Below are 27,503 nucleotides of genomic sequence, written 5' to 3'. Positions count from 1 at the left end.
GATAGCTCTGACCTACTTTTAGAAAACCCGTTTTGAAAACAGGATATTTCGGTTTTGGAATCTTGGAAATTTCTTAAATGACATCATTTCTGTAACATTGTGATGGCTCTGACCCACTTTCTAAAAACACGTTTATAGGTTACGAGTTTTCAGGATGACATCATTTCGGTTTTGGTTGCAACTGAAGGAAGACGGCTCCGAAAACCGGTTCTAGATTTCAAAATTTTAGGGGCGGAGCTTAGGAATAAGTATAAAACTGAGGAGTTTGTTTAAAAAATGTGGTCCGATATCACAGCTTGCGCTCTGGTTAATGGAACCGGTATTTTGGTTTATTCTCTATGTGATTCTTGTGCTAGTACTATTACTATTCGGAATCGCAAATATCGTTCAAAGTTCTGCACTTTGTGTGAAAAACGTACCTTTGCTCTGAAGTATCCTGCACATGCTCAAAAATACCCAATTACGTTATACGGTTTGTTTGATGAAAAGAAAAAACAAAATATTTTTTTTAGAAGTGAAAACGACAAATGATGGGAAATTGGTAGAAGAAGGAGAAAGTAAATGGAAGAAAAGTAAACATAATAGTAATTAATTAGAAAAAAAAAGTACTGTATTATTTCAGTGCTACCGTGTGTCCTCACCGGACGTGGCGCAAGTGTGACAGTTGCATTGGCACCCTGCTGCCGTCCATCAATCACCATCAGTAATGAGGTTCTTGAATACGATTTCTGTGTCGATTGTCAAAAACGAACAATCTTGGCAAAATTTCCTAAACCAATACCGAGAATCTTGGCTAATCATCAATCAACTTCGACTGAACAAAATGAATTGTAATTTCTATTCAAATTTTCTTTTTTCTGATATTAAAATTTTTGAAAATAAACTTTAATTAAAATACCAAACTGTGTTTTTTTTTGAAAAGAGGGAGGGGTGTGTCAAAAAAGTCAGTGATCTGTTTTCAAGGAGAGAGAAGAGAGTTTAGAGAAACATAGAGTACATAATAGTCTGATTTTTCAAATTAGCTCATTCTTGTCATTATGCAGCCTAGCGAGCTGCGGTTTTTTTTAGCTCTTGATTATTTTTTTTTTTAATCCTATCTTTTATCAGTTATCACCAAATTTGAATAGAATAATCAGTAATCACCAAATTTGAAGAGTAAAGTAATCACTCAACGGTTATCATCATACCTGTTGTCATCATATCATTTATCACCTTATCAGTTATCACTTTATCAGTAATCACTTTTTTGGAAAATTGAGCAATGTAGTTTTGGTAACCACTTTACCGTAATCACCGTATCAGTTATCATTTTATCAGTAATCACCTTATCAGTAATCACCTTGTCATTTCATCGTTTAACCCACCATACTCTGATCCCTAGGCATTTTCATTCATTTATAATCACTCTTATAACTCTTATCAGTAAGTTTATCAGTTAATCACATTCTGATATGATGGGATGATTAAGTATTCTCACAGATGCAGTTAGGAGTGAAAATAAAGCACAGGGGGCGGAGCTTGCTAAGCCCCGCCCCCTGTGCTTTATTTTCACTCCTAACTGCATCTGTATACTACTCCCGTTCCCCCACCATACAAAATTCCCCAAAAGAACGTAAATAATCTCCTTCTGGGAAATCAAATAGAACGACAGCCTCATTCCCCAGAGTGTAACTCCCTCCCGGCCCACACCGCCGTCTATTCTCCCCAACCTTCTGCTCATTCGCCTCGGCAGAAACCCGCATCAGGCGCGCAGCAGTCCAGCAGCAGGCAAGCGTAGAGTGCGTGCCTGATGCGGTTGTGCTGCGGTACTGTAGCGTACGTGTTGCGGAAAGGTTGCAGCTGTGCTGTCGATATGGTTCAGATCAGAATGTCGATATGATTCAGATCAGACGGAAGGATGGGACACCTGCAGTGATTGCGACCAAAAATGAGAATATTCTATATGTCCGCTTCATTGTGTTGTACTAAACTTGAATTTAATTCAAAAGTGCTTTTGGCGGATAAGCTGTTTATGTTTTTTTCAATGTCTCCTTGTTTGTTTCCCCTCCTTTAATAACTTTTGCTTTGTGGTCTCCCCTGTATCTTCTGCAAATTTTAAAACCGTTCTATATATTTACCGTTTTCTGTTTTTAGACTAAATTGCGCTTTAATTTTTCTACTGTATCTCCTGCATATCTTTTCTATATCCTCTATTTTTAACCTACCTCAACATTAAAACATATTTTGTCGTGCATTTCCTGTTACTCATACAAAATAACTCCGTAAATTGTTTATCAAATTATACTGTATATCGAATAAACGTGCCAAACTTTTGCTGTATTATTGCAAGGGAGGTGAACATTTCTTATCCGGAAATATGAAGCCACGGTATATTTTTTCGCACACCTTCTGGCAATAATAGGACACCCTCATTTTCCAGAACCCATCTCCTTCCCGACCTGCTAACGTCATGGTCCTCTACATCCCCGTCTACTACACTGACATCCAAATTTCCCAAAAAAAAAACGTTCCAAAAAAACGTTACCAGTAGTCTCCTTCTGGCAAATCAAATATAACGACACCCTCATTTCCCAGAACTGCACTTTTTGCCAACCCCCGTTGAATGTGTGGACAAATGAGCAGAGATTAGGAAAGAATAGTCGACGGTATAGATTGGGAGATGTACTGAGAAATGAAGGTGTCGTTTTATTTGATTTCCCAGAAGGTTCTCTGGACTCATCTGTTGAAGTGCAGCACTGTTGGAAGAGCCAATGGAAAGAAGATTCTTTGCATTCCGTTACACTTGTAGACTTTTTGAAACGTTCAGTACAAGCGAGATTTCTTAGAGCATTTTGTTAGAAAATTTATTGAATAAACATGTCTCAGTTGCTTTTCATTACGATAATAACAAAAAATCGGAAAAACTTTAGGCTGTTGATTAGCGGAACAACAAAGTAATCATAATTTAACAAATGAACAAGGTTGGAAAGAATGAGAGAGAAACTGTGAAACACACTTGCAAAACCCAAATGTTTTTAGTAAAAGACGAGGAAACGGATATGAAGAACATTATTGAAATCCGTGGTCGCAATCACAGCAGGTGTCCCGTCGTTCCGTCTGATCTTAACCATGTCATCACTGACAGTTTTGTGTTTACGACAGATTTCTTCTTGCTCTTCTTCTGGCACATCAACACAATGAATACCTTTCAGAAGAGCATCTCTGCTCGCCGAATTATCGATTGATAGAGACATGTCTCGAAGTCTTGGATTAGACCCACGGATCCAATGTTTGGTGAATCGGTTGAATTGTTTTTGAGTTGTTGGACGGCGGAAATAGACTTTTTCACTATTGACGAATAACATATCATCCAGTGAGTATACATCATAAAATCCAAAAAATTTGAGGTTTCGAATAAAGAATTTTCGAATTTTACAAGATTCTTCGAATGGATTAATTCTCAGAGTTAGTTCGTTGTAGTCTTTGAAACTTTTCAAAATTCTTTTACTTTGAATATCAGTAACGCCTGCAGTTATAGTAAGACAAGTGACATTTTTCATCATTTTCTTCAGCGATTCCATTCCAAAGCGGTCACTGCCTGGCCGGAAAGCTACGTCTAGTGGTTCAGTACAAGAGAATACATTCCGAATGTGATCCAACCAATTGCTGAAAAGTCGAAAGGTTTTGCCCAGACATGGGCAAGAAGGAGAAATTGGACGAGTAATGTCGAATTCGACATTCTCATCATTCGATATGTTGCGAAAGACCAAAATCCACCCGAATCTTCCAATGTACACGGTTATACCAATGTCATAAGAAATGTCGATGTAAACACTGCTGGCTCTCAACCCCAATGATGTTACAAGGTTTTTGGTTTTTGATGAGACCAGGGAGAGGATCAATCTGAAAAAGTGTGAGGCGTTCTACAAGAATTTTTCTTTTCCCAAATTTTTTTCATCAATGATTGGTTGGCAAGAGGGAATCAAGTTAAAAAGAGAATAGGAATCGTCAACATGGATGTGGAGGATATCTTTCAACATTTAAAAGAAAGTGGGTGTATCCGTGAGCTGGTAGCGGAGTTAAGAGAACAACGGGAATCCGACAGAAGAGCTGCTAGAAGAGCTGTTAGGAAAGAAAGGCAGGAGATCAAACGTCGTATTAGGTCACAGAAGAAAAAATGGGAGATGGTGCAAGAGGAGCTTCAAATTGCTAGGAAACGTAAGATGAGAAGTCAAAGAAAAACCAGGAAGTTATATAGAAGAAAGATGAAGAAAGCAAAAGATCGACATTGGCTAAAGTTTCGGGAATTGAAGTACAAGTTCGTGTTTTGTACTCGAGTAATAATGCGGCCGCCAATCTTGTGTGTTTCACCTGATATCAATCGTGTAAGGTCCTTGCTTGTTACTTTCGAAACTTCTTTTAAAGCAAGAAACAAGAAAAGGAAATACAGTAAATGAAGGAAGTTCACGTTTTTAAGGATAACGGACACGGACATATTGAACTCTCAACTCTTAATTTTCACGTACCTTGCGTGCGTATTCAAAATAAATAAATAAATAAATAAATAAGAAGCTGCAGCAAAAAACTTACAGTCCATCAGGATTTATGTTTTGGAGCACCTGCACAATGACATTCTCGGGGAGTTTAAGTAAAGAAAAAGTAGGTTCCATTCGAACGAACTATCGATTCCTGTGGGCGAATGGGCAGAGGATTGGAGAGAATAGGCAACGATGTGGGCCAGGAGGGAGGTATGTTAGACGAAGAGGGTTGGCTGTGGCCAATGCTCCAGGGGGTACAATGCTCAAGGGGACAAAGGGGACATTTACTCTTGGGGGTACATAGTTGATGCTCAAAGGGACAAAGTCTCAGAGGGACACATGCTCAAAGGGACACTAAGTTGTTGGATTTGAGGGGGCCCCAAGTTATACTCAAGGGGACAATGAAAAATTCTCAAGGGGACAACAGTTTATACTCAAGGGGACAACAGTTTATACTCAATGGGACAACAGTTTATACTCAATGGGACAACAGTTTATACTCAAGGGGACAACAGTTTATACTCAAGGGGACAACAGTTTGTAGTCAAATAGATAATGAGAATGCTGGAAGAGAGAGAAAAGAACTTACTAGAATAGTTATTATTTATCGATGAGGAAACACTAGCATCTCTTTTCAATCATTGAGAGATGTCTCATTACGTCTATTGTTTGACATGAGAGTGGAGAATGAGATGACTTTAGTGTCACAATTATTTGTCGAAATAATCGATTTCGAACTATTCATTATTGTTTTTACGTTTTTCTTTTCAAATTATTATCTAATAACAATTCATTATAATGAGATTTTGCTGATTTGTTGAACAATGCGATATGTGAGCTGCGGAAGTATCGAAATGAAGCAATGGAGTAAACTGTCTGACGTTTTTCTAACTTTTAGTTTATCTGAGTGAATACTCAATTCAACTGAAAACAAGCAGAAATTATAACTGTCCTCGTCTATCATGAAGACTTTAAACGTACTGGCACACAAGCATTACATTTTTCTACCAAACTCTATTGAATACAAATGCTGAAAACTCCCGAAAGTGACTATCACACAATCGAGAGTTTTTGGGTTGGTAAGGAAAAACAAAACGTTTCCTGAAGCGATCTGTAAAATTATGAGAAGCAATAAAGATTATTATAGAAATATGAGATTAACAATAGATTTAAAATTTACTAGATAGTTTATTTAGAATTACATAAACCGACAGTTCTGGACAAAAACTATTGTCCGAAAAAATTAAACCAAATCTAAGAGACCGATTGAATCAGTGGTGAGTTGGAGCAGCGATGACCTTGACTGCGTTTCTCTCAGACCAGCGATTTCAGCCTTTCTGTTCTTTCTGATTCCACTTGAAAAGGAAGTACATTCCATCGTAGCTAGCGAGTGCGGCACGGCAGATGTTGGCTCTTCCGAATTGCTCATGAAGGTCAACGAGACTCTCTGGGTGTGGATTGCCAGATTCCACGGACAGCATCAGCCATCTTGTATGAGCCAAGGCTGAAAAATGAGAAATTTTCAATATTAACCAGCCAAAGCTAAAGAAAGAGACCAGCAACAACTCGTTTCTGATTGAAACGACGACTTTTACTTTTTTTAGTATCGGAGGTCGTCACAATTCTTACCTGCTAAGAGTTCCCGATCTGCCGGTTCGTCTTGAGTTCCGTATTTGACAACATCCCTTAGTAGATCGACTCTCCTCCAGTTCCATTTCCACGAGTGAAATCTTCTCCTTGATTCATCGAACGATTTCTGCGAGGATCTGGAACGAAACAAATAAAAAACTAGACAACGGGAATATTAGCATTTCTCACCGAGCCGCATGGAGATGTCGAAGAAGTTGCACGCATTCGGAGGAGCGAGGAGTAATCGCTGAAAAGAATTCGTGTTCAAGAAATGAATAAGAGATTATTGAATTGAGAGAAAACGAGATGAGAGCGGCAAAAATCTTCAAAAAATGAGAGAAACAGGCCAAAAGATCAACAAAAATAGGCCGGATATATCAAAGAATAGGCAAAAAAAACAAAAAATTTTAGGATTCTAGCGGAAAAGCAACAGAAATACCTTAAAAACAATAAAATTCACAAGAACAATTCCGAAAATCTCTTTAGAAATGAATATTATTACACTATATTACAGAAAAACTCGGAAAAGTACGAAAAAACTGGAAAAATTCTAAAAATTCGAAAAAAAATTCGTTCGAGAATGTTCGAAAGAACACCGCCTCGTTCCCATGGCCGAACGTTTTCTGCACGCGTTCTCGGCCACTTGTAGATTTACGGGGGTCGTGTACTCTTGGAGAACAAGTAGGAAAATAAGAAATATTTATCAAAAAGTTTGCCTATTTCGGGGTATTTTATCACCAATTTTTCTGTTTTTTTGTTGTTATTTTTAGTACTCATCTAGAGCCATACACGTAAATTGTTTAAATTGAATTATATCTTCTACTTTGCCGTCTCTCTCGGTTTCCGTTGAGATTAATGTGAAAGTTGCAGAACGGACATAAATGGATGATGAGTACTCGTCAAGCTCCTCAGAGGAGACGGGGGATGAATTCAAGCCTTATAAAAAATCAAAACAGGAATCCTCCTGTTCCGAAAGCTCAGATGATGGAGACCTAAAAGAAAAAAGTGTTCAACAGCAAAAAATGGAGTTTTCGGAAGGTTTGTGGCATAGAAATGAGTGTGAAAATTCTTAACACTGTAATTCAGTTCTGGAAGCAGATGGCATTTGGAGGAGCGGTCCGTACTTCATAAACTTTCGAAAGAAAGAAATGGAAACAATCGTCAAATTGGGGTATGTTTCTTATTAGAATTCAACGAATTGCAGTAAGGTTTTGCAGAGCCAGAACTTCAACAGACGTCTCCAACTTCGTTCTTCCAAAATTTGAGAAATCTGGTTCGAAATTTGCTTCATTTGATGTGTCCAGTGGAATATACAATGATAGTTTGAAGTGGTCACGAAAGGAGAAAGGTCAGCTCGTTATTATTTGAATTAAAAATTTTAAAACTATAATTTAGGAAAACCAGTGATTAAACCAAGAAAGAGATTGATTTCGTTGGCAGGAGAACAGTTCGAAGTGACAAGCTTTTGTTCTCCTCTCTGTTCTTCGTTCAAGAAATATGTAGGTTTGAAAATTAATTAAAGACACACGAAAATTTACAGACTCTTCAAAATGCGAACGAAAAAACTCTACATGTTGTTTACGTATCAACGGGTGCTCGACATTTCTACAATGATCTTATGAATATGAAGAATAATAGAATTTCAGGTGGATTTTCTGCTATTAAAAACAATTAGACTCGAAATTTTTCAGATAGCTTGAGTAAAAAGGTTCGAGAGGAGTTGGCCGGGAAGACGATTAAGTCAGTTTTCGAGAATCTGAAAAAGATTCATCCCGAATTGAGTGAGAAACAAGTATGAAAGACTGCCAAAGAAACAGGAAATAGACAATAGAGTTTGGTAGAAAAATGTAATGCTTGTGTGCCAGTACGTTTAAAGTCTTCATGATAGACGAGGACAGTTATAATTTCTGCTTGTTTTCAGTTGAATTGAGTATTCACTCAGATAAACTAAAAGTTAGAAAAACGTCAGACAGTTTACTCCATTGCTTCATTTCGATACTTCCGCAGCTCAAAATCTACAAGTGGCCGAGAACGCGTGCAGAAAACGTTCGGCCATGGGAACGAGGCGGTGTTCTTTCGAACATTCTCGAACGAATTTTTTTTCGAATTTTTAGAATTTTTCCAGTTTTTTCGTACTTTTCCGAGTTTTTCTGTAATATAGTGTAATAATATTCATTTCTAAAGAGATTTTCGGAATTGTTCTTGTGAATTTTATTGTTTTTAAGGTATTTCTGTTGCTTTTCCGCTAGAATCCTAAAATTTTTTGTTTTTTTTGCCTATTCTTTGATATATCCGGCCTATTTTTGTTGATCTTTTGGCCTGTTTCTCTCATTTTTTGAAGATTTTTGCCGCTCTCATCTCGTTTTCTCTCAATTCAATAATCTCTTATTCATTTCTTGAACACGAATTCTTTTCAGCGATTACTCCTCGCTCCTCCGAATGCGTGCAACTTCTTCGACATCTCCATGCGGCTCGGTGAGAAATGCTAATATTCCCGTTGTCTAGTTTTTTATTTGTTTCGTTCCAGATCCTCGCAGAAATCGTTCGATGAATCAAGGAGAAGATTTCACTCGTGGAAATGGAACTGGAGGAGAGTCGATCTACTAAGGGATGTTGTCAAATACGGAACTCAAGACGAACCGGCAGATCGGGAACTCTTAGCAGGTAAGAATTGTGACGACCTCCGATACTAAAAAAAGTAAAAGTCGTCGTTTCAATCAGAAACGAGTTGTTGCTGGTCTCTTTCTTTAGCTTTGGCTGGTTAATATTGAAAATTTCTCATTTTTCAGCCTTGGCTCATACAAGATGGCTGATGCTGTCCGTGGAATCTGGCAATCCACACCCAGAGAGTCTCGTTGACCTTCATGAGCAATTCGGAAGAGCCAACATCTGCCGTGCCGCACTCGCTAGCTACGATGGAATGTACTTCCTTTTCAAGTGGAATCAGAAAGAACAGAAAGGCTGAAATCGCTGGTCTGAGAGAAACGCAGTCAAGGTGTATGATATCTCCTATCCTAGTAAATTATCATACCCTTGTTTAACTAGGAGTCCCCGCCCCCTGTTATTGTTTCTTATGTCTGCGTCTCAGAGTCCCTCGGGCAGAAGCCTGTCCGAGGGGACAGGGGGCACTTGCAACAAGAGAGACCTTTACTCTCCAAATTCTCCCCCATCGTATTATTTCGCCCATATATATTTACTTTGATATTCTTTCTTCTGTAATAAATAGTTATTAGATTGACTGTTTATTATTTCGCCGCAAGTCGTCAAGGAAGTGAGAAAATATTATATGGTGCATACGACCAAATTCTGAAAACCCGCGTGGCAGGAACAACGAGGATCGCTTTTTTTGAGAAAGGTACGAGTTTATTTTGATAATATTCTTGTCCGTCCTTTCTTGACTAACTGATACTAACCACCAAATTCGCTCGAGTTTTACTCTAACGCTGAGTAAAATCTCAAAATTTTCGAATTTTTTCGCTCTCCAATCACTTCGGATCGCTAATTCGGTGAAAAACCATGAGTCTTCAATTATACTTCTTGAGTACCACGAGCCAATCGACCGCATTGTCGACATTCGTGAAGAAGTATCAGAATGAGCTCAGCAAACTGAAGAACGCGACGTTGCCAATCCCAAAACAAGACATTGGACAAATTGTAGAAGTGATCGACCTCCTGGATTCAAAAATCCAAACGCTTGAAGCAACCACGATCAAATTGTCAGAGCAAATCGAAAAAATTGGAGATGAAGAAGATGCCAATGTGAAAAATTATGAAGAAAAACTCCCGCTATTGATTCAGCTCAACCAGGACGCCATTAATCTCAGGGATTCGTACCACGCAGTACTGAAAAGAATCCGATCAGAGAATGTCGAGCCTGTGGATAACAAGCAGAATATCAAGGAGTTTTCGCAAAGAAGACCAAGCATGGAAATGGAACGTCAGGTTTCCAACCTCCCACCAGTCAAACTCCCAGTCTTCTCTGGGAAAAGATGGGAATTCCAAAAATTCTGGTCGCTCTACGAAGAGATAATCCACAAAGCGGAAATCTCAAATATCCTAAAATTCACTCATCTTCTCAATCATCTTCAAGGAGGAGCGAAAGAACTACTGGATCAATTCCAGATCACGCCAGAGAATTATGACATCGCCGTCAAACTTCTCAAAAACAAATACGCGGACACTGAGACTACCATTCTGGAACTGAATGAAAAGGTTCGCAAAGATTGTGCCAAAGACAGCAGCACCCGAGAGCAAAGACTCCTATTCGAAAGATTGATGGTCGCGATAAAGCAACTGGAACGCCTTCAAGAACCCGTAGACAATCGGATGATGAAGGAACTCATCATGGAAAAGTTCAACGACAAGATCAGAAGAGCCACCTTCAAGAAGAAAATCGCTTCGTCGGAGGACTGGACAATCAGCAAAATGTTCACTGACATTGAAGAGAACATAACGCTAGAAGAAGATCTGGAACTATTGATGAAGGGCAAAAACGAGCCAAAGGAGAAAGCCGATAATCCAAAGAAGGACAGAAACCAGTCCAATAAGTCGGATCGCTCTGAAAAACAGAAGAAAACCAGATTGTGTCTGTTTTGTAAGGACTCCGAGCACCATTCCAGCAAATGCACAAAATTCGTTTCAATCAAGGATCGCAAAGATTTTTTGAATCGCGAAGGACGCTGTTTAAACTGTCATAGTAATGCACACAAAACTGCAGAATGTTACAGTACCAGGCCGTGCTACTTCTGTAAAGGTCGACATTCAAGTGTCCTTTGCACAAATCGAGGTGAATCATCTTCGCCATCTTCTGCTAACTCATCGAGAGATAGCAAACACAATCAGCAAGCCAAGACAAAGGTCAAGACGGCGACTACCAACGTGACTCACACCGAAGAAGTAGAAGAAGCTGTCCAGTGTGAGACGCAGACAACAGAGAGAGCGCCGACGACCACTTCAAAAGCCTTCGTGCCGACAATTCAAGCAAAAGCGAGAAACAAGGTGTCGGGAGAATGGACAACAATTTCGATGATGATTGATACGGGGGCCGACAGAAGTTTTATAAAAGAATCTGTGGCAAAAACCCTCAATCTCGAAACACCGGATGGACCCACTCTACGACTGAAAACCTTTGGATCGCCTACAGCGAAGGGACCAGAGAAGTACAAAGAAGCCTCCATAGTCGTCTTCACAGAAAAAGAGTCAGCTGAAATCGATGTTCTACTGAGATCATGTGTGGTAGGAAACATCCCGAAAGCTGAAATGTCAAGAGAAGACATACGATTCATCCATCGCAACAAGATCGACGTCAATACGGACGCGTTCGAGGATGAAGTAGATCCTGATGTTTTGATCGGAATGGATCAGATGTCCACAATCTGGATTGGTGACACGATCACCTTACCATCCGGCATCCTACTTCTGAACACAAAGTTCGGATACACAACAATGGGACGCAAAAAGACATCGCGGGATCGCTCAAACGTCAACTCTGTCATGATCATCAACTCAATCCAAGAAGATGAACCATTCGAATATCTCCAAAAACAAGACGTGCTCAAATGCAATGGAGACGAATTCGCTGGATCTTCTGCTGAAGAAAGAAAGGAAAAAGACAAACAAATCCTCCAGTTTTTTCGAGACACAGTTCAAAAACGGATCGAAGGATATTTTGTCAAACTCCCCCTCAAGACGAATAAGATCGCCACTCTTCCAGACAATTACCGTCTTACCTTGAAAAGATTAATAGGTATAGTGAAAACGACACCGCTGGAAGTGAAGAAAATGATCCAAGAAATTTTCGAGGATCAGGTCAAAAAGAACATTCTGGAGATTGTCACTGCTCAAACTCCAAAAGGAGAATGGACACACTATAGTCCGATTCAGCCAGTCCTGACTCCACACAAGGCCACCACAAAATGCCGTGTCGTCGTGGACGCATCCGCTCATTACAAAGGGAACGACTCCCTCAATGATGCAATCGAGCAAGGCCCGACATTGCTGCCGGACATTTTGGACATCCTGATTCGCTTCAGATCAGGAGAAACAGTCATCTTGGCAGATGTGGAGAAAGCTTTTCTTCAAGTCAGACTGAACGAAGAAGATAGAGATTTGACTCGGATTCTCTGGATCAAAGACATCAATCTACCAGCTACACCAGACAATGTCGAAGTCTATCGTTTCACTCGCGTTCTGTTCGGTCTAAACGCTAGTCCGTTCTTACTCGCAGCCACGATCATGCTCCATCTCGAAAATCATGCCAACTCCAAACTCGCTTCCAAGATTAATGAGAATCTTTATGTGGACAATCTCATATTCACATTCGATGGTTCGCCAAGAGAAGCGCTCGAGTTATACAAGGAGTTCAAAGCTATTTTCGCTGATGCAAACTTGAATCTGCGTGAATTCATGGGAAACTCTGACGAGTTCAACGACAACATTCCAGAAGTCGACAAAGCTCAAAAGTCCGACTTGAAAGTGCTAGGAATACCATATAATCCAGACAAGGACACCATCCAATTGGAATGCTTCGTGTCTGCTGATGAGAAGTACAGCAGACGTACCGTGTCCAGAAAAATTGGAAGCGACTTTGATCCTCAAGGACTAATGACCCCATTGATGCTCACATCGAAACTATTCCAACGTGTGCTATGGCAAGATGAGTTCGCTTACAAATGGGACACCCCATTGAACAAGAATCATGAGAGCCAATGGAAAGAACTGCTGGACCAGACGGAAGGATTCATCAAGGAGTTGCCTCGCAACATCCTCGACCAATCGAACAAAAACAAGATTATTTGTTTTTGTGACGCCAGCCAAAACGCAACGGCTTACTGTTTTTACGCGCACAACAAATATGGAATGAACATTTTCCTTGGAAAATCCAAAGTCAAATCCTTGAAGGAAAAATGGACGATTCCGAAATTGGAGTTGCACGCGCTAACCATGGGAACGCAAAGAATGCTGTCAGTGGTCCAATGTCTTCAAAAAGGAGACATCGGAGTATCGGAAGCTATCATCCTCACTGATAGTGAAATCGCTCTCAGCTGGATAAAATCAACACCAGGAAAGAAGGAAGTTGGAGTTCTCATTACCAACCGGCTCGAAAGCATCCGCCTCGCCAGTCAGGAGATCGCTGAAACTGGAGTCAAAGTCAGATTCGGACACATTCGTTCAGAAGACAATCCAGCCGATCTTGGAACGCGTGGCATAACAAAGGATGAATTCCAAAACAGTTTCTGGTGGACAGGACCTAGCTTCTGTCAGAAAGATCCAAGTGTTTGGGACACTTACCAAACGTTCGAGATCAAGGAATCGGAAGAAGATAATGCGAGAATCAATATCTGCAACAGTATTGATGACAATGCCGACACTGCGGAAATCTTCGATTCGATCAGTGCGAGTTCGCTACTCCGAAAGAGACGTGTGATCGCGTACACAATGAGAGCCATCGCTAAATTCGCTAATCCTCTTTCACAAGACGTGAAAGAACGGCTGCGGACAACCATCGCTGAGCTCAAAGAAGTTCCAGAAGGAAATCCACCAATTTCCGCATCAGAACAAAGCGCAGCGGAAATACGGATCATTCGAGAGCATCAAGCTCAAATCAGCTTAAGGAAGAAACATTCCTGGAATGAGCTGAATCTGGAACTTGATGACAACAAGATCATCATCTGTCGTGGAAGACTCAAACACATGGACAATGCAAAAATGGCAAGATTTCCAATATTGATCGAACCAAAAACCCAACTGGCAAAGCTGATCATACGAGAAGCTCATGGAAAATGGCACTGCAATGAACAGCAAACGATGACGGAGGTCAGGAAGAAATTCTGGATCCCAAATCTTCGCCAACAAGTGAAATCGCTATTGTCAAAGTGTGTAGCCTGTCAAAGATACAACAAGCCGCCATTCAAATACCCAGACATGGTGGATCTGCCAGAGCACCGAGTGAAAGAAACAGCGCCTTTCCAACACACAGGACTCGATTATTTTGGTCCGATCTCCTACCGAAAAGAAGACAACACTGTCGCTTCGTGCTGGGGATGCCTATTCATCTGTGCCACAACAAGATTAGTCCACATCCAATTGATAGTCCGACCGGATACAAGCTGTTTTCTGAAAGCCTTTCAACGCTTTGTCAGCCTCTGTGGAAAACCAAATGCTATCGTCAGTGATAACGCTCCACATTTCATTTTAGCCGACAAGATCCTCCAAGACATTGCAGAAACCACAACAAAAAACTGCAATTTCAACAATGAGGTGAAGAAATTTCTTGGAGACGCAAAGATCGAGTGGAAATTTATCACGCCATACGCCCCCTGGCAAGGAGGAATGTATGAAAGAATGATGCGCTCAATCAAACAATCAATGTTCAAAGGCATTGGGCGGAGCATCTTATCATTGGACGATATCCACACAACATTCACTGAGGTCGCTGCAGCTCTCAACTCCAGACCCCTCACATACGTTGGACAAAATCTGGACAGCGGATTTGTTCTGAGACCTATCGATTTTGTCTACCCGAACATTCAAGTCAACTATCCAATGGATTCCACATTGGAAATGAATGAGGACTACGCTCCACCAGGAGAAATTTCGCTCGCTAAAGAGGAGGCTATCGCGGCCATCAAATCTGTCGCCAAAGTTGTCGAAACCGTCTGGCAAACGTGGAAAACAACTTATTTGGCTGAATTGAGAAGCACCCACAAGCTGCGAATGAACAACAAAAGAGGAAAATCCGAGACTCCAGCAGTTGGTCAGGTCATCCTCATCACAGACCCGGATCTTCCACGAAACTACTGGAAACTGGGAGAAATTGTCAAAGCTGATCCATCATCGGATGGTGTTCTCCGTGAAGTACACTTGAGAACCAGCAAAGGAAACATCATCAAACGCCCCATCAATTTGGTTGTCCCATTGGAGCTTGATGGTGAAGACACCCAACGGAAGAACGAAACCAACGGGGTTTCTCTTCAAGAAGAGCAAGTTCCAGATGCTCCTGAAGTCCAAACAAAGGACATGGTCAAGAGGTATAACTTGAGAAAGCAGAAAAGAGTCAACTACAACGAAGACCAACACGAAGATCGCTTTCAAGTCGCTTCTGCAATCTCTACATTGGTGAACTTCCCATGGTCAAAGTTCATGATTATGGTGATTCTGTCAATCATCATTGGACCAACGATGGCTATCTCGCCGTTAGAATGCACGCCAACTGGGATTCGTGTCAATGTGGAATATGAAAGCTTCGAAATGTGCGTACAGAACTATTGCACATCAAGACCTCGAATGACCTGGAACAGCAACTACGCAGATGTTTGGATCCCACCTGCTCTGAAAATTACGGATCACCATGCAACTGCAAAAATACTGATGGCCAACGCGGTCACAGTATATGAACTGAATTGCCATGCTGTTTCTACATGTGACAGCATCGACTGTGTGATCTGCACAACAAATGTCCTCAATCCGGAGTGTCATCCGTACATGGCTCTCGCTGGATTTGCAGTCATCCTCTATATCATTGCGATGATAGTGTACTGCATATTCAAGGTGAAAATATCCATGGGAGCACCACTGATCATGATCTACAAATTGCTCCAAATGATCATCTCGAAGTGCCGTGGATTCATTCCTCGCAAATCTTCCCGACGCGGAAAAATCAATTGGGAAATAATGGTGGCTATCCTGATGTTCTCCTCAATGATCCACTCGAGCAACGCCTGTCAGGAAGTTAATCTTCTGTCTCAAGGAGAAAAGATTTGCACCAAAGAAGAACCAAAAACATGCAAATTGGTAACCCAAGAGCATCTGACCATTGGATCTTTCAACAAGGAAGCATGTCTCCGGATCGAGCAGAATGGAATGACCACAAAAGAAATCAGAATCAGATTTCTCGAGATCAGAATGGAATGCCTGAAAAACACAATCACCTTCACAAAGGACGCTCAAATTCATGTATGGAGTGCTAAACGCTGCGCCCATACAGGATCATGTGTAGCAGACAAGTGCCTCAACATCACACAGAATTCAATGGTACCAGAACTCGGTGAAGCCAACAATCACATTGGGAACACATACTGTACCGAAAGCTGTGGAGGACTAGGTTGTTCATGTTTCTTTCCGTCTCCAGGATGTCTCTTCTACAGAATCTACGGAAAAGAAAAGAACAACGGAACGCTCGAGATCTTTCAATGTGCCGAATGGAGAGAAAGACTGGTCATCGAAATGTCGGTAACAAGATTGAATGGCGATCGCCATCAAAAAACAGAAACCATGACATTGCCAGTCAGTTTTCCTGGATCGCTTCAAGACATCAGTGTCACCGCCGCTTGGATTAACAAACCAGTATCGCCAATTCTGGAAAACTGGTTAATCAGAAACGACAAGTCACAAGTCGCCTTGTGGCAACCATATCGTTTGCCAAGCATCCAATGCAAAAGAAAAGAAGGGGACGAGACGTGCCAACTCAACGAAAGATGCACTTGTGAGCCAGCCGAAGATTCCATGGTTTGCACATGCGAAGAGGACGATCTGGAAACTCAGTTCAACACCATCCAGAAACGCCTCCCACTCAGAGAAGGACATTGGACCCTGAAAGCTGAAAATGAGTCGGTGGTAGCCACCATCAACGACGAGGTGACCATCGGACTAGTGCTCACATTGGAAGACAATGTCACTACCTCTATCCTGATTTCATCCGACAAATGCTACATCAAAGCAAAACAAATCCAAGGATGTTACAATTGTGCATCTGGAGGACAAGCGGAGATCAAGTGCACCTCTTCTATGAAAGAAGTCATTGGAAACATTGTCTGCGACAAAGACATGTTTACCGTACCATGCTCGCCCAATGGAAAATCCACAAACATCACATTCTTTGCTCAATATGCCGGATTCAGAAAAGTGTGCTCAATCAACTGTGGAGGAAGATACACTGAGTACTTCAAGATCACAGGAACGCTGAAATTCACTGGATCCATGTGGACTTCTATCTACAGAATCATTGAAGGAAAAACAACATTGATGAACGAAATCGCCTGGCCAGATTTGAGCCATATCGCCCAGTGGTACCTGCAGTTCATGAAATCCATGATGGCCATCATCATCACGGTTGCAGTGATTGTCGCCACTACAGGAACGCTCGTTCTTTCAGTTTTTCTGATTGGATTCAAGAAGACTGCCAAATGGACGCTTTTCTTTTTCGCCATTCCGCTTATTCTATGTCGCATGGTCTATTTTTTTGTCCTGCGCCGATGCCGACCATCCCGTCAAAAGACGGACAAACAACTTGTTTGAGGGTCGTGACATCGGCAACTCTATGTGTCCCGTCCAAGATAGTTAAACAATTCAAATTGTTTTCAGCAATGGACATCCAAGAAATTCTCCGGGCAGCTTCTACCATCAAGAAGCATGCCAAAATCCTCGAGAAAATCGAGAACGAGAAAGCCGCGGACAAAGAAAAGGAAATCGAAATCCATCTCGCTCCCAAATGGGGTATCGACCCCACAAAATCCACTCTGGATGAGATGGAGCAGTTCATAGCCCAACTGAAAGAAGAAGTCGCAGAATTCCAGAAGGACTTGGAATCCGCAAAAGAGGAGGAAAAGTTGGCACATCAAAAATATGTGACCCACTTGGATACGTCAAAAATGAAAAAGATAGAAAATTTGACAGTCAAACGAGCTGAGGAACTGAACAAAGAAGCCGACGAGTTGGAGAAGCAAGTCAACATGACCAACGCGGTCATCGGCGACATTGAAGCCATGATAGGCTTCAAGAACGACGTGCTCAAACTCGTGGAGAAGTGGACTCGGAACGCCACCTTCGAATTCCACCGCACGGGGAAAAAACCCGACGAATCCCATGCTCAGTTCCTCGCAAGAACTCAGGGCGGGGAAGTTCCCCAAGTGGAAAAGGATCCTAGGACCGAGAAAGCGATCAAGACGACTCAACGCCAAGAGAAAGATCTCAAGGATCGCACGGCAGACCCAATGGAGCACAAGCATACGCTCCAAAGCGTCGTGAGCAAGCCTACAAAAAGACCAGCACCGTCCCGGGAGATCAAAACGAATGAGATCAAACGCCAACGGAAGATCAGAAGAATCACCAGCTTCGGTGAAGATAAGCCAAATATGAAGTGCTCCTTTTGTGGTGGAGGGCACTTCAGCAATCAGTGCCCACAACACCCGTCAATCGCGGATCGCAAGGAAATCGTAAAGAGAGATCGCCTCTGTGAACATTGTCTTCTGGTGAAGACGAAAGAGCCGTGTGGATGTAAAGAAAGAACGTGCTATTACTGCGAGACAACAAACCATCATTCGGCACTCTGCTCTTTACCACAAACAATCATCGATTAGGATCGCTCCACACCAACATCTCTACTCCTCCAGATCGCACCACCATTCCCATATCTTCATCATCAACGACATCACTCGGATCGCATCTCAACTTGGATCGCTCCACAATCACACCATTCAATTCTCCACTTCAATTGGATCGCTCCATCATTCACTTCTCCACGCCATCCGGATCGATCCGCTATTCATAATTCTCCACCAATGGACTCGCTTCAACAATCACCTCAACTCCCACGACAAATAATAATGGAAACTAATTTAACCCTCTTTTCCTCCAATTCACTTGTCTGCCGGGAGTGTATGATATCTCCTATCCTAGTAAATTATCATACCCTTGTTTAACTAGGAGTCCCCGCCCCCTGTTATTGTTTCTTATGTCTGCGTCTCAGAGTCCCTCGGGCAGAAGCCTGTCCGAGGGGACAGGGGGCACTTGCAACAAGAGAGACCTTTACTCTCCAAATTCTCCCCCATCGTATTATTTCGCCCATATATATTTACTTTGATATTCTTTCTTCTGTAATAAATAGTTATTAGATTGACTGTTTATTATTTCGCCGCAAGTCGTCAAGGAAGTGAGAAAATATTATACAAGGTCATCGCTGCTCCAACTCACCACTGATTCAATCGGTCTCTTAGATTTGGTTTAATTTTTTCGGACAATAGTTTTTGTCCAGAACTGTCGGTTTATGTAATTCTAAATAAACTATCTAGTAAATTTTAAATCTATTGTTAATCTCATATTTCTATAATAATCTTTATTGCTTCTCATAATTTTACAGATCGCTTCAGGAAACGTTTTGTTTTTCCTTACCAACCCAAAAACTCTCGATTGTGTGATAGTCACTTTCGGGAGTTTTCAGCATTTGTATTCAATAGAGTTTGGTAGAAAAATGTAATGCTTGTGTGCCAGTACGTTTAAAGTCTTCATGATAGACGAGGACAGTTATAATTTCTGCTTGTTTTCAGTTGAATTGAGTATTCACTCAGATAAACTAAAAGTTAGAAAAACGTCAGACAGTTTACTCCATTGCTTCATTTCGATACTTCCGCAGCTCACATATCGCATTGTTCAACAAATCAGCAAAATCTCATTATAATGAATTGTTATTAGATAATAATTTGAAAAGAAAAACGTAAAAACAATAATGAATAGTTCGAAATCGATTATTTCGACAAATAATTGTGACACTAAAGTCATCTCATTCTCCACTCTCATGTCAAACAATAGACGTAATGAGACATCTCTCAATGATTGAAAAGAGATGCTAGTGTTTCCTCATCGATAAATAATAACTATTCTAGTAAGTTCTTTTCTCTCTCTTCCAGCATTCTCATTATCTATTTGACTACAAACTGTTGTCCCCTTGAGTATAAACTGTTGTCCCCTTGAGTATAAACTGTTGTCCCATTGAGTATAAACTGTTGTCCCATTGAGTATAAACTGTTGTCCCCTTGAGTATAAACTGTTGTCCCCTTGAGAATTTTTCATTGTCCCCTTGAGTATAACTTGGGGCCCCCTCAAATCCAACAACTTAGTGTCCCTTTGAGCATGTGTCCCTCTGAGACTTTGTCCCTTTGAGCATCAACTATGTACCCCCAAGAGTAAATGTCCCCTTTGTCCCCTTGAGCATTGTACCCCCTGGAGCATAGACCGTTGGCTGTCACACTATTATCAGATCGGAAAGGAGGTGACTTTTGGGAAATGAGTCTATTTGGTGCCACCATATAGGGGAAATGAGGCTAGCGATCTATTTGGTTTCCCAGAAGGTAAAAGTTCTTTCTGGGAAATTTGGCATTGTGGAACACAGGGGTGTTAAGGGCAGGTCAGGAGAGAGGACTATTTGGTTTGGCAGAAGGTTTTGATGAGAATTCGTACACTGGGGTTATTTACAACAAAAGTTGAAAAACAATTTATGGATTTATTTTGAATGAGTAACAGAAAATGAATTACAACATGTACTCGAATGTTGAGGAAAGTTGAAAATAGAGGACATAGAGAAGATATAGTTTTTGGTCAGGAAGATATGGAAAAGACAGTGACAAATAATTAATGGATTGCACTTTTAAATTCTGTTTGGTTTTACCACAATACAACAAAACGAATAAGGAGAGTATCCTGTGAATCTTCGGTACCAACCACTGCATTTTTCCCGTCTTTCCGTCTGATCTGGATCATATCAGCATTAACTGTCAGCCTGTGCTTTCGACGGATTTCTTTTTTCGCATCTTCACTATTTTCCATGCATCTGATTCCTTTTAAATACACTACTCCACTGGCAAAATCGGTTTTATCGATTGATAGATACATGCATTGCAGTCTTGGATTTGACCCACGGATCCAGTGTTTGACGAATTGGTTGAACTGTTTCTGAGATATTGGATGCCAGAGATCGACTCTTACACTATTGGCCAGTAGCATATCATCCAACGAAAAGAAGTTACGAAATAAGATAGTTTCGAAGTTTTGAAGGAAAACTTGTTGAATCTGACACGCTTCTTCGAATGGATTCATCCATAGAAACAATCTGCTGGGAGTATTGAAATGTTTCAAAACTTCCCTGCTCAGAACGTTGATTTGATTAAACAACGATAGAAAGTTGACATTTCCAATTGCATCTTTCAACGATTGAAGTTGGAATCGCTCACAGCCTTGATAAAAGAAAACATTTCGTGGCTGATTGAGACCGAACAAAGATTGAATATGTTTCAACCAATTGCTGAAGTTGAATAGAATCGATGTTTGAATTCTTGTCCCTTCATAATCAAAAGGAGCATCAACTGAAAGAGATATATCTGCGACCGCATTCTGATCATTTGAATCTTTATAGAAATCCAGAGTCAAATGGTTTTTTTAGGTTTTCTCCAACGTACACAGCTACCCTAATACTGCGCGAAATAAGGATGTCAACATTACTTGCTTTTAATCCCAATGATGTCACAAGATTCAAAGTTTTCGTTGAGATAAGAGAGAATTCAAACCTGAAATGAAACATGACGTTTACTATTACAAATGTGTTTCAAATTTCAAAGACCCAAAGAAACCCATCCCATTATATTCATAAACTCACAATTGACTCAACCACAGGTTTTTGAGAACTTTGATGATGACATTCTCGGGTAGTCGTAGTAGTGGAAAGGTAAGTTTCATTCGAAACGATGTTATCGATTCTTATGGAAGAATGGGCAGAGGATATGGGAGAATAGTCAACGGAGTAGGCTGAGAAATGTACTCGGAAATGAGAGTGTCGTTCTGTTTGATTTCCCAGAAGGAGACTATTCAAATCAACGTTCTTCGCGAGAAACTTGTTGGTTCTAAATGTAAGGATTCACACCTAAAGGACCCATCTATTCATTTGCTCTGTCAACATTCCCCGAGTACGAATCCTCACAATCCAGACCTTCTGGCAAACCAAATAGGCCTCCCGACCTGCCCACTACAACCCCGCACCCGCACTGCCATCCTAATTTCTAAAGAAGAACGTTGGTCCTAATAGTTTCCTTCTGGGAAATCAAATAGATCGCTAGCCTCATTCCCCAGAGTGTAACTCCCTCCCGGCCCACACCGACGCCTATTCTCTCTAACCCTCTGCCCAGTTGTCAAATGTTGAAAAACAATTCATGGAGTTATGTTGTAACAGAAAATGCAAGACAAATTGTATGTATTGGAATGTTAAGGTAGGTAGAAAATAAAGAAAGTAGAGAAGAAGATATTGAGAGTATCCTGTGAAATGTATCAAAACAATTATAAAACGCAGGCAACACAAAAATCATAGTAAAGAAATAGCTTGTAAAATAAATGTACAGAGGGGGCGTAGAAAAAGAGCGGTAGGTTTTCGGTACAAAGCAATAATACGGATTTAGTTTTAGTACAACACAATTAAATGAACATAGAGAATATCTACTGAATCTTCGGTACCAATCACTGCAGGTGTCCCATCCTTCCGTCTGATCTGAATCATATCGCCATTAACTATCAGCCTGTGCTTTCGACGGATTTCTTTTTTCGCATCTTCGCTCATTTCCATGAACTGAATCCCATTCAAATACACTACTCCACTGGCAAAATCGGTTTTGTCGATTGTTAGAAACATGTCTTGTAGTCTTGGATTAGATCCACGGATCCAGTGTTTGAAGAATTGATTGAATTGTTTCTGGGATATTGGATGGCAGAGATCGGCTCTTACACTATTGACCAGTAACATATCATCCAACGAAAAGAAGTTACGAGATGAGATAGTTTCGAAGTTTTGAATGAAGATTTGTTGAATCTGACAAGTATCTTCAAATGGATTATCGTCCAGAAATAATACGTTGGGAGTATTGAAATGTTTCAAAACTTCCCTGCTCAGAACGTTGGCCAATAGATTAGACACAGAGAGAACGTTGACATTTCCAATTGCATCCTTCAACGATTGAACTTGGAATCGCTCACAGCCTTGATAAAAAAATGTATTTAGTGGCTTAGTAAAACAAAACACTGACTGAATGTGATTCAACCAATTGCTGAAATTGAATAAAATTGATGATTGAATTCTTGTGCCTTGAAAATTGAAATGAGCAGCAACTGGAAGAGTTATATCTGCGACCGCGTTCTGATTGCTCAAATCGGTATAGAAATACAGATCCAAATAGTTTTCTCCAATGTACACAACTACCCTAATAACGCGCAAAATGAGGATGTTAACATGACTTGCTTCTAATTCTAATGATGACACCAGATTCTTAGTTTTCGACGAAACGAAGGAGAATTCAAATCTGAAATGAAACATAACGTTTGTCACAGTATATGTCGTTTGAGTTTATTTGGACCCAGAAACAAGCCACACCCCAACAATATTCATAAGCTCACAATTGATTCAAAGGAAAGTTCTTGATCACTCCGATAATGACATTCTCGGGTAATCGAAGTAGTTGAAAAGTAGGTTCCATTTGAATTCGATTAATTGATTCTTGTGGACAAATGGGGGAGAGGTTTGGAGAGAATATGCGAGTGTATAGGGCGGGAGATGTACTGGGAGGGTGCCGCTCTATTTGGTTTGCCAGAAAGTTCTTTGGACTCATCTGTCGAAGGGCACTGGGAATGTTGACAGACCAAATTGATGGATGAGTCTTCGCAGAATTTGTTTATATAGAACGTTTTAAAATTTCATGATGATACAGAATAATAGTGGTTTATCAGCTTCTGGATAGTGTCTCCTATACTGTACGCCATCTCAAATTCAGTTTTTGGAAAATGAATATTTCAAATTTGTAACATCATTAATTTATAATAGAGGATGAAAACTTTGAGTTTTCACCCTGTAACAGTACAACAATTGAAGCGATATGTGTCATTATTCTCTTTAAAAGTTTTGTCAAACAATTTATACAATCAATATTTATTAGCAATTCTCAGTTTCAAAAGATACAAAACAGCTCAAAATAAGGAGAAGCAGTAAAATTGGTGGAGAAAAGTCTGAAAGCAGAAGATTCGAAAATAGGGAACAAAATAATGAGCACAGCTTCAAAAATGCGGGGGCATAAGAAGAAAGGAACCAAATTGTGGAGAGGACTTTTAAAGTCAAAGGGGTATTCAGTGTAAAACAATTAGATGAATATGAATACGATCATCTAGATCTTTGGACACAATCACTGCAGGTGTCCCATCATTCCGTCTAATCTGTATCATATCAACATTAACTGGCAGTTTGTGTTTTTCACGGATTTCTTTTTTCGCATCTTCACTCATTTCCATGCATCTGATTCCTTTTAAATACACTACTCCACTGGCAAAATCAGTTTTATCGATTGATAGAGACATGCATTGCAGTCTTGGATTTGACCCACGGATCCAGTGTTTGACGAATTGGTTGAACTGTTTCTGAGATATTGGATGGCAGAGATCGACTCTTACACTATTGGCCAGTAGCATATCATCCAACGAAAAGAAGTTACGAAATGCGATGGTTTCGAAGTTTTGAAGGAAAACTTGTTGAATCTGACACGCTTCTTCGAATGGATTCATCCATAGAAACAATCTGCTGGGAGTATTGAAATGTTTCAAAACTTCCCTGCTCAGAACGTTGATTTGATTAAACAACGATAGAAAGTTGACATTTCCAATTGCATCTTTCAACGATTGAAGTTGGAATCGCTCACAGCCTTGATAAAAGAAAACATTTCGTGGCTGATTAAGACAGAACAAAGACTGAATATGTTTCAACCAATTGCTGAAGTTGAATAGAATCGATGTTTGAATTCTTGTCCCTTCATAATCAAAAGGAGCATCAACTGAAAGAGATATATCTGCGACCGCATTCTGATCATTTGAATCCTTATAGAAATCCAGAGTCAAATGGTTTTTTAGGTTTTCCCCAACGTACACAGCTACTCTAATACTGCGCGAAATGATGATGTCAACATCACTTGCTTTTAATCCCAATGATGTCACAAGATTCTTAGTTTCCGATGAGACCAGAGAGAATTTGAACCTGAAATGAAACATGACGTTTACTATTACAAATATGTTTCAAATTTCAAAAACCCAAAGAAACCCATCCCATTATATTCATAAACTCACAATTGACTCAACCACAGGTTTTTGAGAACTTTGATGATGACATTCTCGGGTAGTCGTAGTAGTGGAAAGGTAAGTTCCATTTGAAACGAGTTATCGATTCTTATGGAAGAATGGGCAGAGGATATGGGAGAATAGTCAACGGAGTAGGCTGAGAAATGCACTCGGAAATGAGAGTGTCGTTCTGTTTGATTTCCCAGAAGGAGACTATTCAAATCAACGTTCTTCGCGGGAAATTTGTTGGTTCTAATTGTAAGGATTCACACCTAAAGGACCCATCTATTCAGTTGCTCTGTCAACATTCTCCGTGTACGAATCCTCACAATCCAAACCTTCTGGCAAACCAAATAGGCCTCCCTACCTACCCTCAACAACCCCGTTCCCCACCATACAAAATTCCCAAAAACAACGTAAATAATCTCCTTCTGGGAAATCAAAAAGAACGACAGCCTCATTTATCGGAACGTAACTCCCTCCCGGCCCACAAGAATCGATAATTCATTTGAATGGAACCTACTTTTCCAATACTAAAACTCCCCAAGAATGTCATCGTCCACGTGCTCGAAGGCATAGATTTCACTCAACTGTAAGTAGCTGGCTGCAGTTTTTTCTAAAATCATTTGTTTTTTCAGATTGATTTTCTCCCTAGTCTCATCAAAAACCAAACAACTTGTGACGTCATTAGGCATAGAAGCCCGTGATATTGACATCGGCATTAACCGTAAAATTAGTATAAACGTGCACTCTACGAAATCCTATTCGTCTCTGAATTTTTATGACGATTCGAATGATCAGAATGAGTTATCACTCGTAGATATCAATATCCCAGTTGCTGCTACTTTTCAATATCAATACACAAGAATTCAAACATCAGCTCCATTATTAAGTTTCAACAATTGGTTGAATCACATTCGGACAATATTCTCTTATACCAAACCACTGAATGTGTACTTTTGTCAAGGCTGTGAGCGATTTGAAGTTCAATCGCTGAAAAATGCTCTTGGAAATATCAATACGCTATTTCTGACTGTACCGACTGACGATTCGAGCAGGAAAATTTTGAAATGTTTCGATTCCTCAAGTGAATTGTTTCTGAATAGGAACCCATTTGAAGATACTTGTCAGATTCAACAAATCTTAATTTCAAACTGCGAAATTCTCAGATTTGTTGACGAATACTCACTGGATGACATGTTACTGATCAATAGTGAAAAAGTCAAATTTTATCGTTCTGCAACTCAGAAGCAGTTCAACCAATTCCTCAAACACTGGATCCGTGGATCGAATCCAAGACTGCGACGCATGTCTCTGTTAATCACTGGTCTTGTCGACGGAGAAGTGTATTTAAAAGGAATCAGATGCATGAGGATGAGCAAAGCTGCAAAAAGGGAAATCCGTCGAAAACACAACCTGTCAGATTTTCTCCATATGATTCAAATAAAACGGAACGACGGGACAGCTGCAGTGGTTGCGAGCGAAAAATCAGTAGATATGCACTATGTTCGTTTCATTGTGTTGCACTAAATTGAATTTAAAAGTGCAATTCATCAATTATTTTTCACTGTCTTTTCCAATTCTTCATGACCAATAACTAAAACTTTTATACTCCGTCTATTTTCAACCTACCTCAAATTCGAATTCATTTTGTTACTCATAAAATACACATAACTTCATAAATTGTTTATGAATATTTGTCGTATATCTAATAAATGTGCCTAACTTTTGGTGTATTGTTGCAGAGAAGGGGGCATTTCTTATCCGGAAGTCTGAAGGCACAGTATCGAATAGAACGATTGCCTCATTTCCCAGAAGATACCTACGTTTGCATTTTCTACTATGCTCTCCAATTCTCAGCCCAGTTGCCCACTAGAACCGATAATTCATTTGACTTTTCCTTTTTTCCGACTACCCGATAATGCCGTCATCAAAGTTATCAATAAATTTTTTTTGAGACAATCGTCAATCTTGTTTCTGGTCACAAATAAGCGGAGTACTCGAATAAATTATTCCCATAGACGAAAATAGGCAACGGTGTAGGTTGGGAAAAGGTTCTAATTGTAAGGATTTACATCTCAAGGCACCATCAATCCATTTGCACTGTCAACATTCCCGGTGTACGAGTCTTTACAATCAAGACCTTCTGGCAATCCAAATAGAACGGCGTCATCAGATTGAACCCAGAACTCGACTCCCTCCCGGCCTGTCCTTCGCAACCCCCCAGGGTTGGGAAATTCCGGCTACTGTAGAAATTTGAAATTTCGGCCCGGCCCGGCCCGATTTTTGACAAGTCTGCTGGTACCACATCTACCCTAATTATTCTGAACTATACGGTATGTTGCCAAATAACTTATTCAAACAACATTTAATAGAAATTTTCAATTTTAAAAGACACAAAACAGTTTGAGATTAAGGAGAAGCAGTAAATTAGGTGCAGAAATAAGTGAA

At 40.4% G+C, this 27,503-nt stretch overlaps 6 protein-coding genes across 6 annotated transcripts; 3 read left to right on the top strand and 3 right to left on the bottom strand.

Annotated features, from left to right (window-relative positions):
• Positions 1–276: 276 nt before the first annotated feature.
• Positions 277–834, top strand: GCK72_008555 (uncharacterized protein; the record flags this gene model as incomplete). The annotated part of the gene is made up of 2 exons (XM_053726886.1): positions 277–472; positions 623–834. The coding sequence occupies 2 exons, from the start codon at positions 277–279 to the stop codon at positions 832–834; spliced, it is 408 nt and encodes a 135-aa protein (XP_053586463.1).
• Positions 835–3,014: 2,180 nt separating this feature from the next.
• On the bottom strand, positions 3,015–3,344 carry GCK72_008554 (uncharacterized protein; the record flags this gene model as incomplete). Its single annotated transcript, XM_053726885.1, has 1 exon — positions 3,015–3,344. The coding sequence occupies one exon, from the start codon at positions 3,342–3,344 to the stop codon at positions 3,015–3,017; it is 330 nt and encodes a 109-aa protein (XP_053586462.1).
• Positions 3,345–7,027: 3,683 nt separating this feature from the next.
• On the top strand, positions 7,028–9,111 carry GCK72_008553 (uncharacterized protein; the record flags this gene model as incomplete). Its single annotated transcript, XM_053726884.1, has 8 exons — positions 7,028–7,184; positions 7,233–7,317; positions 7,364–7,494; positions 7,542–7,649; positions 7,838–7,927; positions 8,564–8,621; positions 8,674–8,810; positions 8,936–9,111. The coding sequence occupies 8 exons, from the start codon at positions 7,028–7,030 to the stop codon at positions 9,109–9,111; spliced, it is 942 nt and encodes a 313-aa protein (XP_053586461.1).
• Positions 9,112–22,365: 13,254 nt separating this feature from the next.
• On the bottom strand, positions 22,366–23,431 carry GCK72_008552 (uncharacterized protein; the record flags this gene model as incomplete). Its single annotated transcript, XM_003093204.2, has 2 exons — positions 22,366–23,257; positions 23,352–23,431. 2 exons carry the CDS (start codon positions 23,429–23,431, stop codon positions 22,366–22,368), a joined length of 972 nt encoding a protein of 323 aa, XP_003093252.2.
• A 643-nt stretch (positions 23,432–24,074) lies between these two features.
• On the bottom strand, positions 24,075–25,141 carry GCK72_008551 (uncharacterized protein; the record flags this gene model as incomplete). The annotated part of the gene is made up of 2 exons (XM_053726883.1): positions 24,075–24,972; positions 25,062–25,141. 2 exons carry the CDS (start codon positions 25,139–25,141, stop codon positions 24,075–24,077), a joined length of 978 nt encoding a protein of 325 aa, XP_053586460.1.
• A 423-nt stretch (positions 25,142–25,564) lies between these two features.
• GCK72_008550 (uncharacterized protein) lies at positions 25,565–26,582 on the top strand (the record flags this gene model as incomplete). Its single annotated transcript, XM_003093176.2, has 2 exons — positions 25,565–25,644; positions 25,691–26,582. The coding sequence occupies 2 exons, from the start codon at positions 25,565–25,567 to the stop codon at positions 26,580–26,582; spliced, it is 972 nt and encodes a 323-aa protein (XP_003093224.2).
• Between the last annotated feature and the right edge of the window lie 921 nt (positions 26,583–27,503).

This window comes from Caenorhabditis remanei, chromosome III (genome assembly GCF_010183535.1).
Source record: "Caenorhabditis remanei strain PX506 chromosome III, whole genome shotgun sequence".
NCBI lineage: Eukaryota > Metazoa > Nematoda > Chromadorea > Rhabditida > Rhabditidae > Caenorhabditis > Caenorhabditis remanei.
Note: the sequence above shows the minus strand (reverse complement) of the source record. Positions and strands in the feature narration are given on the sequence as shown.